The sequence below is a fragment of the Stegastes partitus genome, unplaced genomic scaffold (assembly GCF_000690725.1).
Source record: "Stegastes partitus isolate 25-593 unplaced genomic scaffold, Stegastes_partitus-1.0.2 Scaffold896, whole genome shotgun sequence".
Lineage (NCBI taxonomy): Eukaryota > Metazoa > Chordata > Actinopteri > Pomacentridae > Stegastes > Stegastes partitus.
The window spans coordinates 53,598-67,552 of NW_007578627.1; the positions used below are offsets into that span (position 1 = coordinate 53,598).

The 13,955-nt window shown below is 39.8% G+C and overlaps 1 protein-coding gene across 1 annotated transcript; it reads right to left on the reverse strand.

Moving 5' to 3' along the window:
* Positions 1-518: 518 nt before the first annotated feature.
* pamr1a (peptidase domain containing associated with muscle regeneration 1a) lies at positions 519-12,027 on the reverse strand. The gene is made up of 10 exons (XM_008293609.1): positions 11,870-12,027; positions 11,511-11,636; positions 9,912-10,026; positions 9,040-9,257; positions 7,647-7,844; positions 7,412-7,540; positions 6,939-7,005; positions 4,940-5,175; positions 3,347-3,687; positions 519-1,464 (listed from the first exon to the last, which is right to left on the reverse strand). Exons 1-10 carry the CDS (start codon positions 11,997-11,999, stop codon positions 910-912), a joined length of 2,115 nt encoding a protein of 704 aa, XP_008291831.1. The 5' UTR covers positions 12,000-12,027; the 3' UTR covers positions 519-909.
* Between the last annotated feature and the right edge of the window lie 1,928 nt (positions 12,028-13,955).

The following is a 13,955-nucleotide window of genomic DNA, read 5'->3' on the forward strand; positions in this document are numbered from 1 at the left end:
ATGACAGCACATGTTGGACAGTCTGCAGAGAAACTCACGAACGCGTAACCTCACATGCAAACACGCTGCAGACACACAGGTTCTGTACATATTTACCGATGAACAGTCGGCACACGGTGTACCGCCGTGCACGTGCACACATGCGTATAGCTTTAGAAATGCATGCAAATAAGGGAAATGATCTCTCAGTGCACGGTTAATGAAGGGCTGTTTGAGTGTTATTACTCTTTAACAAACAGATAAACTAGATTTTTTAAATTGTTTTTTGGAGGAAATTTGCACCTGTGCATGCAAACGGAATAATAAAGGTCACAATTTAGCAAAGAGGGGAAAAAAAAAACCTGATGCTCGTTTGCAGGAATGTGTGTCTGACTTTGCAGATAATGACTTATCCCTGTTGGAGAACGTTTATCTCAGGGATAGTCAGAGGTAAGAGGCCTGAGGCTGGCAGTGACTTGCTAAAAGAAACCTGAGCAGGAGGGAGAGCTGGAACCACAGGACGGAGACAGGGACTCGTGTTTTATGTGAAACAGATCATTTATGTGCTGAAGGTCAAGGTGGTTTAAAGACAGAAAAACCCTACAACAAACAGATTTCTTTCTTGCCTGTGATGATTTTAACTGAGACTTGGAAAATAATATCTGTATTCTGATTTAAAAAAAAAAAAAAGACCTGACAAACCGACATCCGTAAGCATCTGAGTCATCTAATGTTGGGTTGTTGGGAGAAGAGAAAAGCAATTCACATGATTACACGACGCTGACGTGGATAGACGGTAGAAAACACCTCCGATGCGACGCTCTCTGCCTCTCATGTGCCATCCACACTATTCCCACCAACTCTGACATTTAGAAAATTGAGCAGGATTGAATATTTACACGACAGAAAATCTCGCCCCGTCAAAAACATCTACTTCATGTTCTCCTCGATCCAGTCTCTGAAGTTTGCTACTCGTGTCTGAACTGTGTGACTCTGCTGCCGGCTGCAGCTGTTTTTCTCGAAACTCTCCAAACCGAGGAGCTGCCAGGCCGCACCAGAGGCTCCACGAGCCTCCTCGTGACCCGACAGGACAGACGAAAGCCCAGCTGGTGCCATCGTGATGCCTGGAATAATACAAGGGCTCGGAGAGCTGGACGCCTTGCTAATGACACACAGTGTATTGTCGCTGAGCGCGGCGGTGTGTGACCCTCCTTCAGCAAACGCTCTCTCACACTGAGCTGCATCACTCAGCTCAACGAGCTTCGTCTGGCTCGCGGCTGTCGAGTGACTCAGGTGCTTGTGACTGTCTGGTAAAATCCACCTCACAGCGTAAGCCTCCTGAGCTGTCACCTCTCCTCCTTGCGTTCGGGGCAGACACACGGGCAGCACTCGCTCGCTGATCTTGGCTTTGTCTTTCAGCCTGAGCACGGCGACGTCGGCATCCGGCGAGGAGGGAAAGTCCGGGTGAACCGAGATGTCTGAAACCTGAGGAGGCCACGAAAAAGTTGGAAGTTAGAAATACCTGCGAGAGCCTGATTCCACACGGAGCGTGCCAAGTGTTGTTGTTCTTGGAAAACGTGTCGAGATCAGATCGTGTGCGTCAAGATGCACAAATACTCCACATCCAAGTCAAACACGCCTCGTATCCCGTTTAAGCTTTAAGTGCACATCTGAACGCCGACGGATTTCTCCCTGTACCGTTTACAAACACAAACTCATCCACAAGATTATATTTATTTAATGAAGACTCCTCGCTTAATACTTTATCGCGGCTGTTTGGGAGGTTTCGCAGCGACGGCAAACTTTAGCGCGCTCTGTCACCTGGAAAGAGAAAGATATAAACCCACCGCACAAACCGTAACGAGCATATTTTTTGGTAATTTGCTCGTTAAAAGGTGTTTAGCCTTCAAGGTCAAAGGTGAGATAATGTTAAACGACAGTTTGCAATGACGAAAGCAAAGTAAAGTCAAAATAAACAATAAGATGTATAAAATGTTAATATTTTATGTAAAGTTGAGTCTACAAACTCTTAATATTTGATCTAGAATTAACATTTTATTATTGCAGATATGATTAGAAGTGTTCAATTATTTTTAATGATCTCAGAGGTAAATCTATGACTTTTAAAGGTGCCCAATAAACACAATTTTTACATAATTTTACAAATAAAACTCGTGTTATTCTTGATATAATCTAACAGTAACAGTTTATTATTATAATTATATTATTATTATATATTATATAACAATAATAATAATATTATGTATATTATAATATGTATTATTATAATTATAATTAATAATATAAGTTTATCAATTAGTTTTTACATTTTTCCAAAGGTAAATCTATTAGTTTCATGGGTGGATAATGGTTTTTAACATTAAAAACTTGTCGATTAGACCTGATTTTTAAGTAAAGTTATATGTTAAAACTCAACAGTGAATTCTTGTTGTTAGAAACTGAATTACCAGTTTTGCAACAATATTTTGGCCTTTTTACAAGATATTTTTATATTGAAATGATCTATTAAAGTCCAATTAACAACTAATAGTCACACTTTTCTTTAATTATTTGTAATATAACTTATTTAAAAAACATTTTTTTACACTTGTAGGTATCATACAGTAAACTAAAATACATTTTAAAAAGATTAAACAACCCAAAACAACAAAAATAATTATGTGTGACGCTATGAGTCATTTTTTAATAGTAGTTTTTATAGTTTTGTTTTGTTATAATGTACAGTGTTGTTGTTTTTTTGTTTTTTTTTTAGATTTTATCATTTTTCTTGCATTCCACCCAAATAGGTTGCAAAATGACAAAATAACATTAGAAAAACTCAGTAAATCCAGTAGTTTTATAGGTGGACAAAGTTTTTTAACATTAGAAACGTGTCAAATATGCAGGATTTCTATGTAAAGTTAAATGTAAAAACTCATACTAGATGTAATCTGAAATCAACAGTAAATTATTGCAATTAGAAACTGAATTAGTAAATAAAAAAAGCCCAACTAACATCTAATAATGGCACTTTCCTGTAGATTTTAGCCTGATTATTAATTTAACATTATTCAGACCTATTTGTTATTAATTTATTACAGCTGCTTGGAAGGTTTTGCAGTGATGGAGAACTTCAGTGTGCTCTAAACTAAAATAATAAGATATAAACCCAGTGCAGGAACCATGATGAGCACACGTTTTGGTTATTTGCTCATCAAGATGTGTTTAGCCTTCAAGGTCAAAGGTGACGTAACGTGAAATGACGATTTCAAGTCATTTAATTCTGCCTTTAAACTGATTTTTCTTGGTTTCCACCTCACCACCTGATCTGAATACTGATATGAGTGGAACACGGACTGGTCCGTACCCTGAGCTGATGCGGGCCTTTCATCAGGTCCCTCGCCGTCTGCTGCTGCAGGCCCACGACAACCTTCACGTGCTGGGGGTGAAGGAGCCGCTGCGTGTCCTTGTCCAGCACACACTGAGCCGCCACCAGGACCCTCCGCTGGGCCAGCAGGGCCCCGCTGCAGGCCAGCACCCAGAACGAGGACTCCTCCGAGGCCCCCTGCTGGTCCGGCATGGCCCCTCCATGGGACCCGTGGCTGCTCCCAGCGTGGTCGGGAGGCGAGCGGATGTAGACGGCAGCGTGCCACGGCCACCGAGTGTCGGAGACGCTGTGTCTGCTGAAAGTGTCTAATTTACCACAAACTGTGAGGAGGAGAGAGAAAGTGCAAACGTTTATTTAACCATTTAATTAACAATCTAATATTGATCAATATTATCATTTAACTCTGTAAGAAAGACGGTAAGATGACTTCCAAAAATGTACAAATCAAGTCTAAATAGGACTTGCAGGATCATGGCTAATATATCATACAGTAAAATTAGATGAAATATATTAGGTTTGTAGATATATATATATATATATATATTGAATTTTTTATTTCACAATCATTACTTTTTTTGTGCTTTTTTTGCTATAATAATAATAATAATAATAACAATATAATAATAATAATAATAATATAATACTACTACTAATAATAATAATAATAATAAAATTACTTTTACTCATGTATATATTTCTCATTCATCATCCAAAACCAAAAACATACATTTAATATCATGTAAAAAAATAACATTATCTGGAAGAAATATCATGAGCAGAATAAGCAATCAACAAAAATGAACCATAGTTAAACTGTACTCTATAAATAATAAATATGTAATTACGTGGATTTTTTCCATTTCTATTTTGTTTTAAGATACATTCACAAATTTATCACAGTTTTGCAAATATTTGAGTTTTATTTAACAGATTAAACTGTTCAATTCCACTTTAATACTGTAAATATATTTATAGAACTGGATAAAATCAGTGACAATTAACAGAAGAAGTTCTGTTGATTCTGTAATTTAAGATTCATTTAAATCTGTCTACATAATTAAATATATTATTATTGTTGTTGCTGCTATATTACAGATAATCTAATTGCGTTTAAACATGTAAATATTCTTCATTAAACATCAAACATTAAAAAACACACATATGATCTCTTGTAAAACTGAGGCTAGAAAATATATTTTAATCATGTAAAATCACTGTATTTTTGTGGGATAGTTATCTTCTGTTATTGTACTTTTTTGTGATGTTTCAACAGCCAGAAAATTACAGTTTTTTCACATTTATAATATATTTTTCTTTTACAGTGTATAGCGTACTGATGACTGTCTCAAAAATCTAAGGAACTAATCATGCAGAGTGGAGCTTTTTGCATTAATTAATCTTTTTTTCAAGGATAATTTTCCAATTCTGACCGGTTTCCTGTAGTGACATTTCCTGAGCACAAAACATCAACATCCTGCTTTAAGTTAATTTATGTAAAGACCAAACCAAGTGTGTTGAGACGTCGTTAACGTGTGAAGACACACTCTGCACGTCTGTATCTGCTGCTCCCACCTGGTGAGCAGGAAACATGGCGTCCGCTCCACCTGCCGGTCTTCAGACAGGTGCGTCTGGAGCCGCCGCTGGTTCGGTACAGCGGCGAGGCGCACCTGTACTCGATGCTCGTGTAGACGGGATGGAAGCCACGAGGAATCTGCTCCGGAGCGACTCCGCCCGACGTCAGAGGGATGAAGCCGGCCGACAGCAAGTCGTGCTCGTTGTACCTGGATGACCTCCGCTCTGAACTCTGTCTGTGGAGGAGTAATGCAGTTTATATTTCTGCTCTCCGACGTGAGCTACAGTTACATTTATAAATCCAAACAGCAGCTACTTTAAGATACTAAAAGGCTGTCTGACAAAAGCACAAGGTCCACTTCCAGGAAATGTTCCAGCGTTTTCAAATGCATCTTGCGGCCTTCATCAGCAGATGGAACAAAGCCCATTTGCTATTTTCCCGTAAATACACTTGTTGCTCTTTTTTCTTCTTCTTTTTCAAACTACTACTTCCAAGGTCAGCACTGAACATCTGCTTAAAGGTGCACCGCCTGATTGATTTTAGTGCTCGTAAAATTTCATCAGCGGAAATCTGTCAGCTTTTGATGCACAATGTTCGTCTCTGCTGTAAAACTACTCTCGTGTTATTGGACTAAATCAGCCACTCACGATGGAACCAGAAGCTAATTCTCAAAAAGAATAAATGACGTGCACGGTACACGGTAAAAACTACAATAAATGTGAAAAACTTCTGGCTGTTGAGGCACCAAAATCCCACAATGCATCAAAAAAACAGTAATTTTACACGATTTAAATATATTTTGGACTCCACTGAGGAGGATGTTAGCCAACTCTTTATTTTCTCCTCACAGGTGCAGCAAACTCCATCATGTAACACTGTTTCAGCTCCTTCAGTGTAACCTCATAGCTCCACAACAACATCGCTTAATCACTTTTTTTTCCCGCAACAGCATCATCTGACACCTTTTCCTTCCTCCCTATAACTCTTCCGGTGTCTTAACACTGTTTTTTTTTTCTCTACAGCTCTTCATAAACAGTTTGCTGCCACACAACCCAACAACTGGATGTAAAACTCTGTTCTGTCTCTGCAGCTCTTCCAGATCGATCAACAAGATATAACACGGTTCTCTTACAGCTCCTCATGTGTAATAACATCATGGTTAACACTCGTCTTTCCCCCAGTAACGTTTCTTATGGCAGCAACAGACCTGTAGGTACATTATCCTCAAGGTCAAACTTGTACATACTCATCAAGTCATATGTGCACATGTCCATGTTTAAACTCATCATACCTGGTATATTGTCTCTATGAAAGCTTTATTATTACATTTTTATTTTTATTTTTTTAGCCAACTGAATGAATAGTAATAGTATGCAACAGTATTCTGGCATTTTTACAAGATTTTTATTATTATTATTTTTATTTTTTAACATTGAAATTATATAATGGAGCCAAACTAATGATGACATTTTTCTGCAATATTAAGATTTTTTTTTTTTTTTTTTACACAGGTACATATTCTTAAGTGAACATTTTAAAAAAACAAATGAAGAAAAAAATAGATTTTTATTTTTATTTTTTTGGTTAATTTACAATATTTTTTGGGGGTGTGCCAGATGCCAAAATATTACTTTATTGATTTATTTATTTTACTTTTTTTTTTAAACTACAGTTTTTTGAGATATGAAGAGTTCATTTGCAAAAGCAGATAACTCCATTGTCACAAACCTTCAGAAAACCCACTTTTCCATATCAATCAAACTGAAGTTATCTCTATTTTTGTCATTTCTACTGAGTCAAATCCACTCAACTTCAGTTTCACTGATATTATCTCAAGCAAAAAACAAAAAATCACTTTCTACAAAAATGGAGTTGTCTGTTTTTGCAAACGAACTCTTCATATTTGAATTTTTCTCCAAACAAAACCTGCAAAATAACATGAAACAATAAATCCCACATAGTGGCTTTCAGTGAGCTGAAATCACACAAAGAGGATACCTTGTCAGCAGGTGTGGCTTCACAACACTTTGCCGCACAAGATCCGACACTTTGGGTTCTCGGCAGACTGCAGGGGCGAAACGAGAGAGTCGGTAACACGCGTGATGGTTTGCAGAAGTTATTTACACGACAAACACGACTGATTCTTAGCTTAAGACATCAGAGACGAACTTCCATTATAAGGAAAAATTCACAAGCATCACTGACTTGTCTGTCAGAATGTTAATATGTGTCCAGGTAAGTTGTGATATCGCTGAAATACGAGGACTCACTATATGTTGGAAACATTGTGTGCTGTCCCCACACAGCCATGGAGAGGAAAAATAGGCTGCTTTATATATGTGTGTGTGTGTGTGTGTGTGTGTAACAGTATGTTCCCACCCAAATGTGTTTTGGAAAACAGCTACCTTTCACACACTTGGGTGACCCGCTACTCCAGGATCCATTAGAGAGGCAGGTACTCTGGTGGTTACCACTCAAAATGTAGGAGTTTTTACAGAAAAACTCAATCGTCTCTGCGCCTCCGACTGTGGCAGCAGCAGCTCTGTGGTAGCCGTGGAGCAATTTGGGCGGAGGGACACACCGGAGTGGGCTTGTTTGGCCTGTACGGGGACGAAAAGAGAAAAAAAGTCTCCAAATAAATTCCTTGTGTGGTTTTTATATAGATTCCAGTAACACAGAATAGGACCCATATGGGGGGAAAAGTACCTTTTGCACATGAGGGGACTGAGCCACTCCATGTGCCATTAGCCAGACAGCTCCTCTGCTCGCCGCCGGTCAGAATGAAAGGTGGATGACACCGGTGGTTCACTAACACAAGCTCCTCCTTTGGGCCATACACAGGCAGCAAATATCCATTCAGGGGTTTTTCTGGCAGTGAACACGCTGCAGTCTTCGTAGCAGAAACTGTGGAGACATTTTCTGGCCGTTATAAGTGAAAGACAAACCAGAAAAGCTGATCCGAAAAAACATCGTCCAGGTGATTAGAATGATATTTATCTGGATTTAAACAGCACTTCAGCGACAAAGTGCTGCCCAGAAACAGCAAAATAAAGCACACAGGCGTACATTAGTCAGGATTTAAGAAAGAAATATGTATTTAAAGAAATTTAAATGACATTAGAACAAATAAAAGACAGATTTAAGCAAATTAAAATGTTATAAAATCAGGAAAAGTCCTCCAATAAAAGTATGTTTTTAAGAAGTGAGGATTTTTACTGCTACAGTTTTGGGATATTTTGTTTTTTTATTAACATAAATTAAGTAAAACTGATTATAGAGTCTGAAATTCTCATTCTGCAAATGTCTGGTTGTAGTAATTTGGACACAACATTATTTTTTATTCTATTTTTCAGCAATATTTGTCTAATTAGTAACAAAACAAATATGCTTGGTCATGTCATTCCTTTAATTTACTTATTTTATTTGAAATATGAAAGTTATCTTGCAAAGATTGCAGCTCCCTCAACTGAAAATCTGCTAGATTTTAATAAATTAACTTGATTTTGTGCTTAAATTTGACCTCTACCTGATATAAACAGCACAGCATCATCTGCATAAACAAAGAGCCCAGATAAGCTTTAAAATCAGCGTATGCGGTCAAAAGGAACAGTGGCTCCAGGATGCTGCCCTGAGGAACTTATTGAAGCATTCTTTACAGAAATATTCATATGTAATGCTGCACTGCTTTGACTTGTTCACGTTCGTAGGCAGGAGTTGATGCCTCTGAGGGAGAACACTGGCTGAAAGTGATGCAACTTAGATGCATGATTTGCTTCAAAGAGAAAACGGGGAGGAGACGAGCAGGAATGATAAATCTGTGTCATTGACCGTCCGTCTCACATCGCTGCTTTGTGCACGGAGGCTGCAAGAAACAGCAGCGAACGTCCCGCATGCAAACGGTGAGAGCTGTTGCTGACTGTCAGAATAAGAGCAGCTGCACAGAACATGATCCAACACAATGGACTCAACAAAGGCTTTCAAAGGGGGAGTGTCTGTTTGGAGGTTAATGTATTGGATTGCATTATACTGAGTGTTTTTGTACTTGGTCTGTCGTGTATCCATGGAGTGCACAAGTTATAAATGCTGCCAGTGATTCTACCTGAAACCTCCTGAAAAGTCAGAACAAATCCGTCAAAGTTGTTGTAGCCGTCCGAGACGAACAGAATGTGCACGAGGTTCCCGGAGCTTTTGATTGGAGGAGGCAGACGATCTCCGCAGTATCGGCCAATCACGGGGGAGTTCAGGTCGTCGCCGTCTCGCACTTCCACATAGTCGTAGCGACAGTTGTGGTCGGACTCCAAACTGAGCAGCGAAAACCTGCAGCGCAGTAAAAAAATAATTACATTTTTCAATTTCAGAATTGTGTAAAAAGTCTAAATGACAAGCAGGACTCGGTCTGCTTTGACCTTAACCATCGTTTGACAGACCGATAGCGAGCTGATCCCCACAGAGCCAATAGAAAAGCACATAAAAACAAAACAAATCCTCTGTCTCGGTGTTTCCTAAAAGGCGGGATTAGCGTTACACACAGATAGGTCCTCTTAGTGTCAGTCCAGATGCCAGATTTTGAAGGGATTTCCAGATTTGACTCATCCCGCTAACTTCGTCAACTGTTTATTCTGAGACTGTTTATGTGTCAAATCATACTCCAATATTACGCCGGGAGACAAACACAAAAGCTTATCAGCAAAATAAAACAACGCTCAACTCGCTCATTGGGAATTCTTGCCACGACTTGAGCTTAAATGTCACTTCTAACTTTGAAGAGTCTCGACTCCGGCCCTTTTGTTTAATCCCGTCACCATCTCCAGCCTGCTTGACTCAGCATTGTGTCATCTGCAGTCCTTTTTAATAACACATTGTTACTCGAGGTCACATTAATCAGCGCGGAGCTTTGTCGAATGAAGACTCATTAAATTTCTGGTGAAACGTCGTCTGGTTGAACACCAGAGCCTCGGTAGAGTCGCCTACCTGAGCTCCACGCTGCCGCCTCTCCCCACCTGCACTGTCCACTCGCACCGGGCGTTGGTTGGGTAACTCTCCAGGGCTACGTGACCCTGAGCTCGCTGAAGGACGCCTCCACACGCTGCCCACAGGAGAATAGTAATTACCTTCACTTAGTAAATGCACATTCCCATCCAGTGTGTTTTTATCACAGTGGAGCCGAGTATTTTGGCTGCTGCAGGCATGCTGTGTAAGAGAGGGCTGATAATACCCCAAAATTTATGAAATGATGGGACCCGAGCAGCCACTTGAATAATAACGATTATTACCATCCTGCTGGTGTTCATGTGTGAGGACTAAGAAAGAAAAAAAAAAACACACACAACAAGATACGGGAAAATTCTCCAAATTGATATCCAAAAAGGAAGCAGGGTTGAAAGGTTCAGGCTTTTAGCGTATTTCAGAATAAAATTAAACAGCTCGGTTTCTCTATTATACACTTAGAAAGTGCACAAAAGAATTTGCACAATGGCTCCAGGCCTTCTCTTGTCTACATCAAACTGACAGAGAAAGGCATCCAAAGTGGCATTTTTTACCCCCCCAGGGCCATGAAAAAAAAAAAAAAAAAACAGAGGATGGAAAAATACCACGAGAGTGAATAAGAGGAGGAGTGGCAACTTAGTCAACCTGTTTTTTACTCCTTCATAGTGTGATGCTGCGGCGGGCTTTACGTGTTTGATTTAAACGATTTCGCTGCGACAGTTGTTGTATCATAATGCCAATAATTATATTTTCAAAAGAAGACGAAGGGAAAAAAACATGACTCCTTGTCATTATTTCAGTATTTTCGGTGAGCTACCAACAGATACCAGCTGCTGCAGCTCAGCAGCAGCAAATAAAAAAAGCGCTGTCGCCCCCAAGTGTCTCTTTCAGGTATTGCAGCCGAGCATGTAGCAACCTACAAACTGATGCACAAATTAACGGCAGAGCTCCTCACAGATAATAAAGAGGTTTATCTCACATTACATCATGTTTTCTTACCTCATATGAAACTGAATAAAAAACCTTTACAACAATTTTTTTTAAAGCCGCAAAAAAAAACAAAATTTCAAAACTTTTTTTAAGAAGGCCCCGGTTTTTATTTCATCCTTACACATGGTGTCAATGTAATGTACAATACTTCTCTCCATTATTTTACTATCATGTGTGATATTACTCATTTCCTCAGTATATTTGAAAGCATTACTTTTTACTGTTAGCCTTGGCTTAGTCATTTTATTTTAGTATTTACATCTTATCGTGCTGCATTTCTTATGTTAGGTCATCTGTTTTTTCACTAAACAGTATCTGGCACAAGAATCTCCTTCAGGAATAAACCTGCTTTATCTTATCTCAACACAATGGTGGACAAATGTGATCTAAAATGAAAATCTAATGGACAAAAGCGATCGAGGATTCAGGCAAAAATCATAGATGTTGGATAGAAGCATGTTTTGGTTAAATGTGGTGCAGCTGTTCAGTTCTTCATATATCTGACATGTATGTACAGTTTGATGCCTGTTTCCTCCTCAGCAGCGTTAGTCTGGAGGCCTCACGGCGACTCTGCACTAAATCACTTTGACTCACTTTTACAGTCCCCTCCGCTCCAGCCTTCTCGGCACTCTGTGCAATACTTTCCATTGACGAAGAAGTCATCATTAGCTCTCCATGTTCCGTTGTGGCAGGTTTTACAATTCTCAAAAAGGCTGCAGCCTGCCGAGGACAAAAGCAGAAATCTTTTTTGATACTTTGAAGTGGATTTAGTTATTTATAACACCTTAGAAATTCAGCTTATACTGAAAAATGTGTTTTTTCCAGCAAAAAATATCATCTAAAAACACAAAACTGTGTGTTTTCTGGTGTCTGAAAGCAGCAGCAGAAGAAGAGCGTGAGCAGCAAACAGCAGAGACCTCACAGGTTAAACACACCTAGAAGTGACAGCGTACCTGGGTGAATGATGCAAGGGTCACACTGATCCACAGCGTTGCGGCAGCAGGGCACCGTGTAGCCCACCTTGGCCCCGTTGGAGGGACACCGACACCGGATCAGGTCGTACTCGCAGCACGGGCGACACATGACGTTCCACTTAGAGCTCGGGCAGTTGTCTCCTGTCAGAGCTGTGGAGGCAAAAAACACAGAAATCTTTAACTTAACAACCACCTCAGGATGTCTTACACTTCAGATTTTTGGTCATCAGACCACAATGTAGTCATTTACAGCTAATAATCGATGTGTTTATGTGATTATGGGAAAGAAGTGAGCAGGGAAGAGGCACAGTTTTGTCCTTTTAATGTGATCTGATGATGCAAATGAGACTTTCTTGTAAATCAGATGTCATATCTGAGTTGTCCTGGTTTACCTTGACCAACAATAAGATTCAAACCCAGTAGAGATGCCAGTTTTTCTCTTTTTTTCGAACCCAACTTGAATATGTCAGTGAATTCTGTTTTGTGTTATTAGTCAATCAAACCACAATATTACTACTAACATTATCTCAGGTTTAATTCTACTCATAGACAGCAGGATTTCTGTGCTGAATAAAATGCAACAGCCTCCCAGAAATTGAAAACTCAGCAATACGTCCAAAGTCTCATTTCAGTGACTCTGAAGGCAAGTCTCAGACAAGCAGAAGAAGTGACTCATCATGGTGAAATAACTCCACCGTTAGTCAGCAACTAAGCCAACGCGCTTGTTTCTTGTTAAATGTTTGCAGCGTCTTCACAAAGAAAAGATAAAGCTTGTGTACAGCCTTTAAATCAAACCTGCAGCGAGTGCATGTTTACCTACCGTGTGGCCACCCGCTCACACAGAAACACAGATTGAGCAGGAGGCAGGAGAGTTTAGGCTCCGCAAGAAAGAACTTGGGCACATTCCTGGTGGGAAAAGTGAGCATGTCGGCTGCCAAACTACCAGCAACAAACTTCCAAAGAAATTCCAAGAAAGCCACCCGAGCTTCGGCGTTATCTACAGTCTGCTTTAAAAAAAACCCGTAACGTGGCTGTGAATGATGGATTTTCCCATCTGAGCACAGAGATGCTTTAACCCGTTCCTCCCATTAGCTTTTCATTTGCTCTGAAACGCTTCAGTTCAAATCAGGTCTGCTCCTTTGCTCTCCTGAGTCCCGAGTGAACGGCAACGAGGGAAAACTGCTGGCAAAGGAAGCGGAAAGTGCATTTGGGGGGAATAAAGACATGCTAATGAGAAAAACAGTGACGAGTGATGAGGAAAGTCCAGAGGAAAAAAAAAAGAAAAGAAGTCAGTTCAGGGAGAGGTTGTGAGGAAATTAGGAACAGGAATGATTCTCTCTGCATCTGCAACGGGAGATGTTCAGAATTATTCCTTTGTTGTGGAGTAAAGACAAGAATATCTGCACGAAACGTGTTTGCTTGAGCTGTCGTAGTGACAGCATCCTCCCAGACAGACACCAGATGTCGTCTGTAGTGATGCTGTGAGATGTTTATGATGTCATACCTGGATGAGCCTGCAGGAACGAGCATCGGTACAGGCCAGCTCATGTCCGAGGTTCGCTTTTTCCATGACTTCAGCCTTCGTCTGGGCGGTTCAGCGTCATCTTCTTCCTTTACAGCAGGTTATCAGCACACGGATACATACGTCAGCTGTCTTTTATGGTTCACTAGAACTGCTGCCTTTAGAGTTTTTGACTCACTAACTCCTGTTCTTTTATTGCTCTCTCATTACAGGTGCACATACTGTCTGCATCTAAAGCTACAAATATCTACATACATTCACAATAGGAGGAATTAAACAGGGATAAAGGGAAACATTTACCTTGTCTCCTAAGATAAATACAGATTCAAGTCAGGGATAATCTGAATAAGATGTGGTTTTAATCTTGTTTGTTTTTCCATAAGCTTCTCTGTTAAAATTCCTTTTAATCCTCTGAACACAAAGCAGGTTCTTTTTCTTTTTTCTTTTAATTTGCTCCTGTTATATTTTTACTCACTGTGGGCTGCAGTACACAGTCTCGTACCTCTATGGAAACAGCACAGCCTCGGCTAGAAGACGAAATGA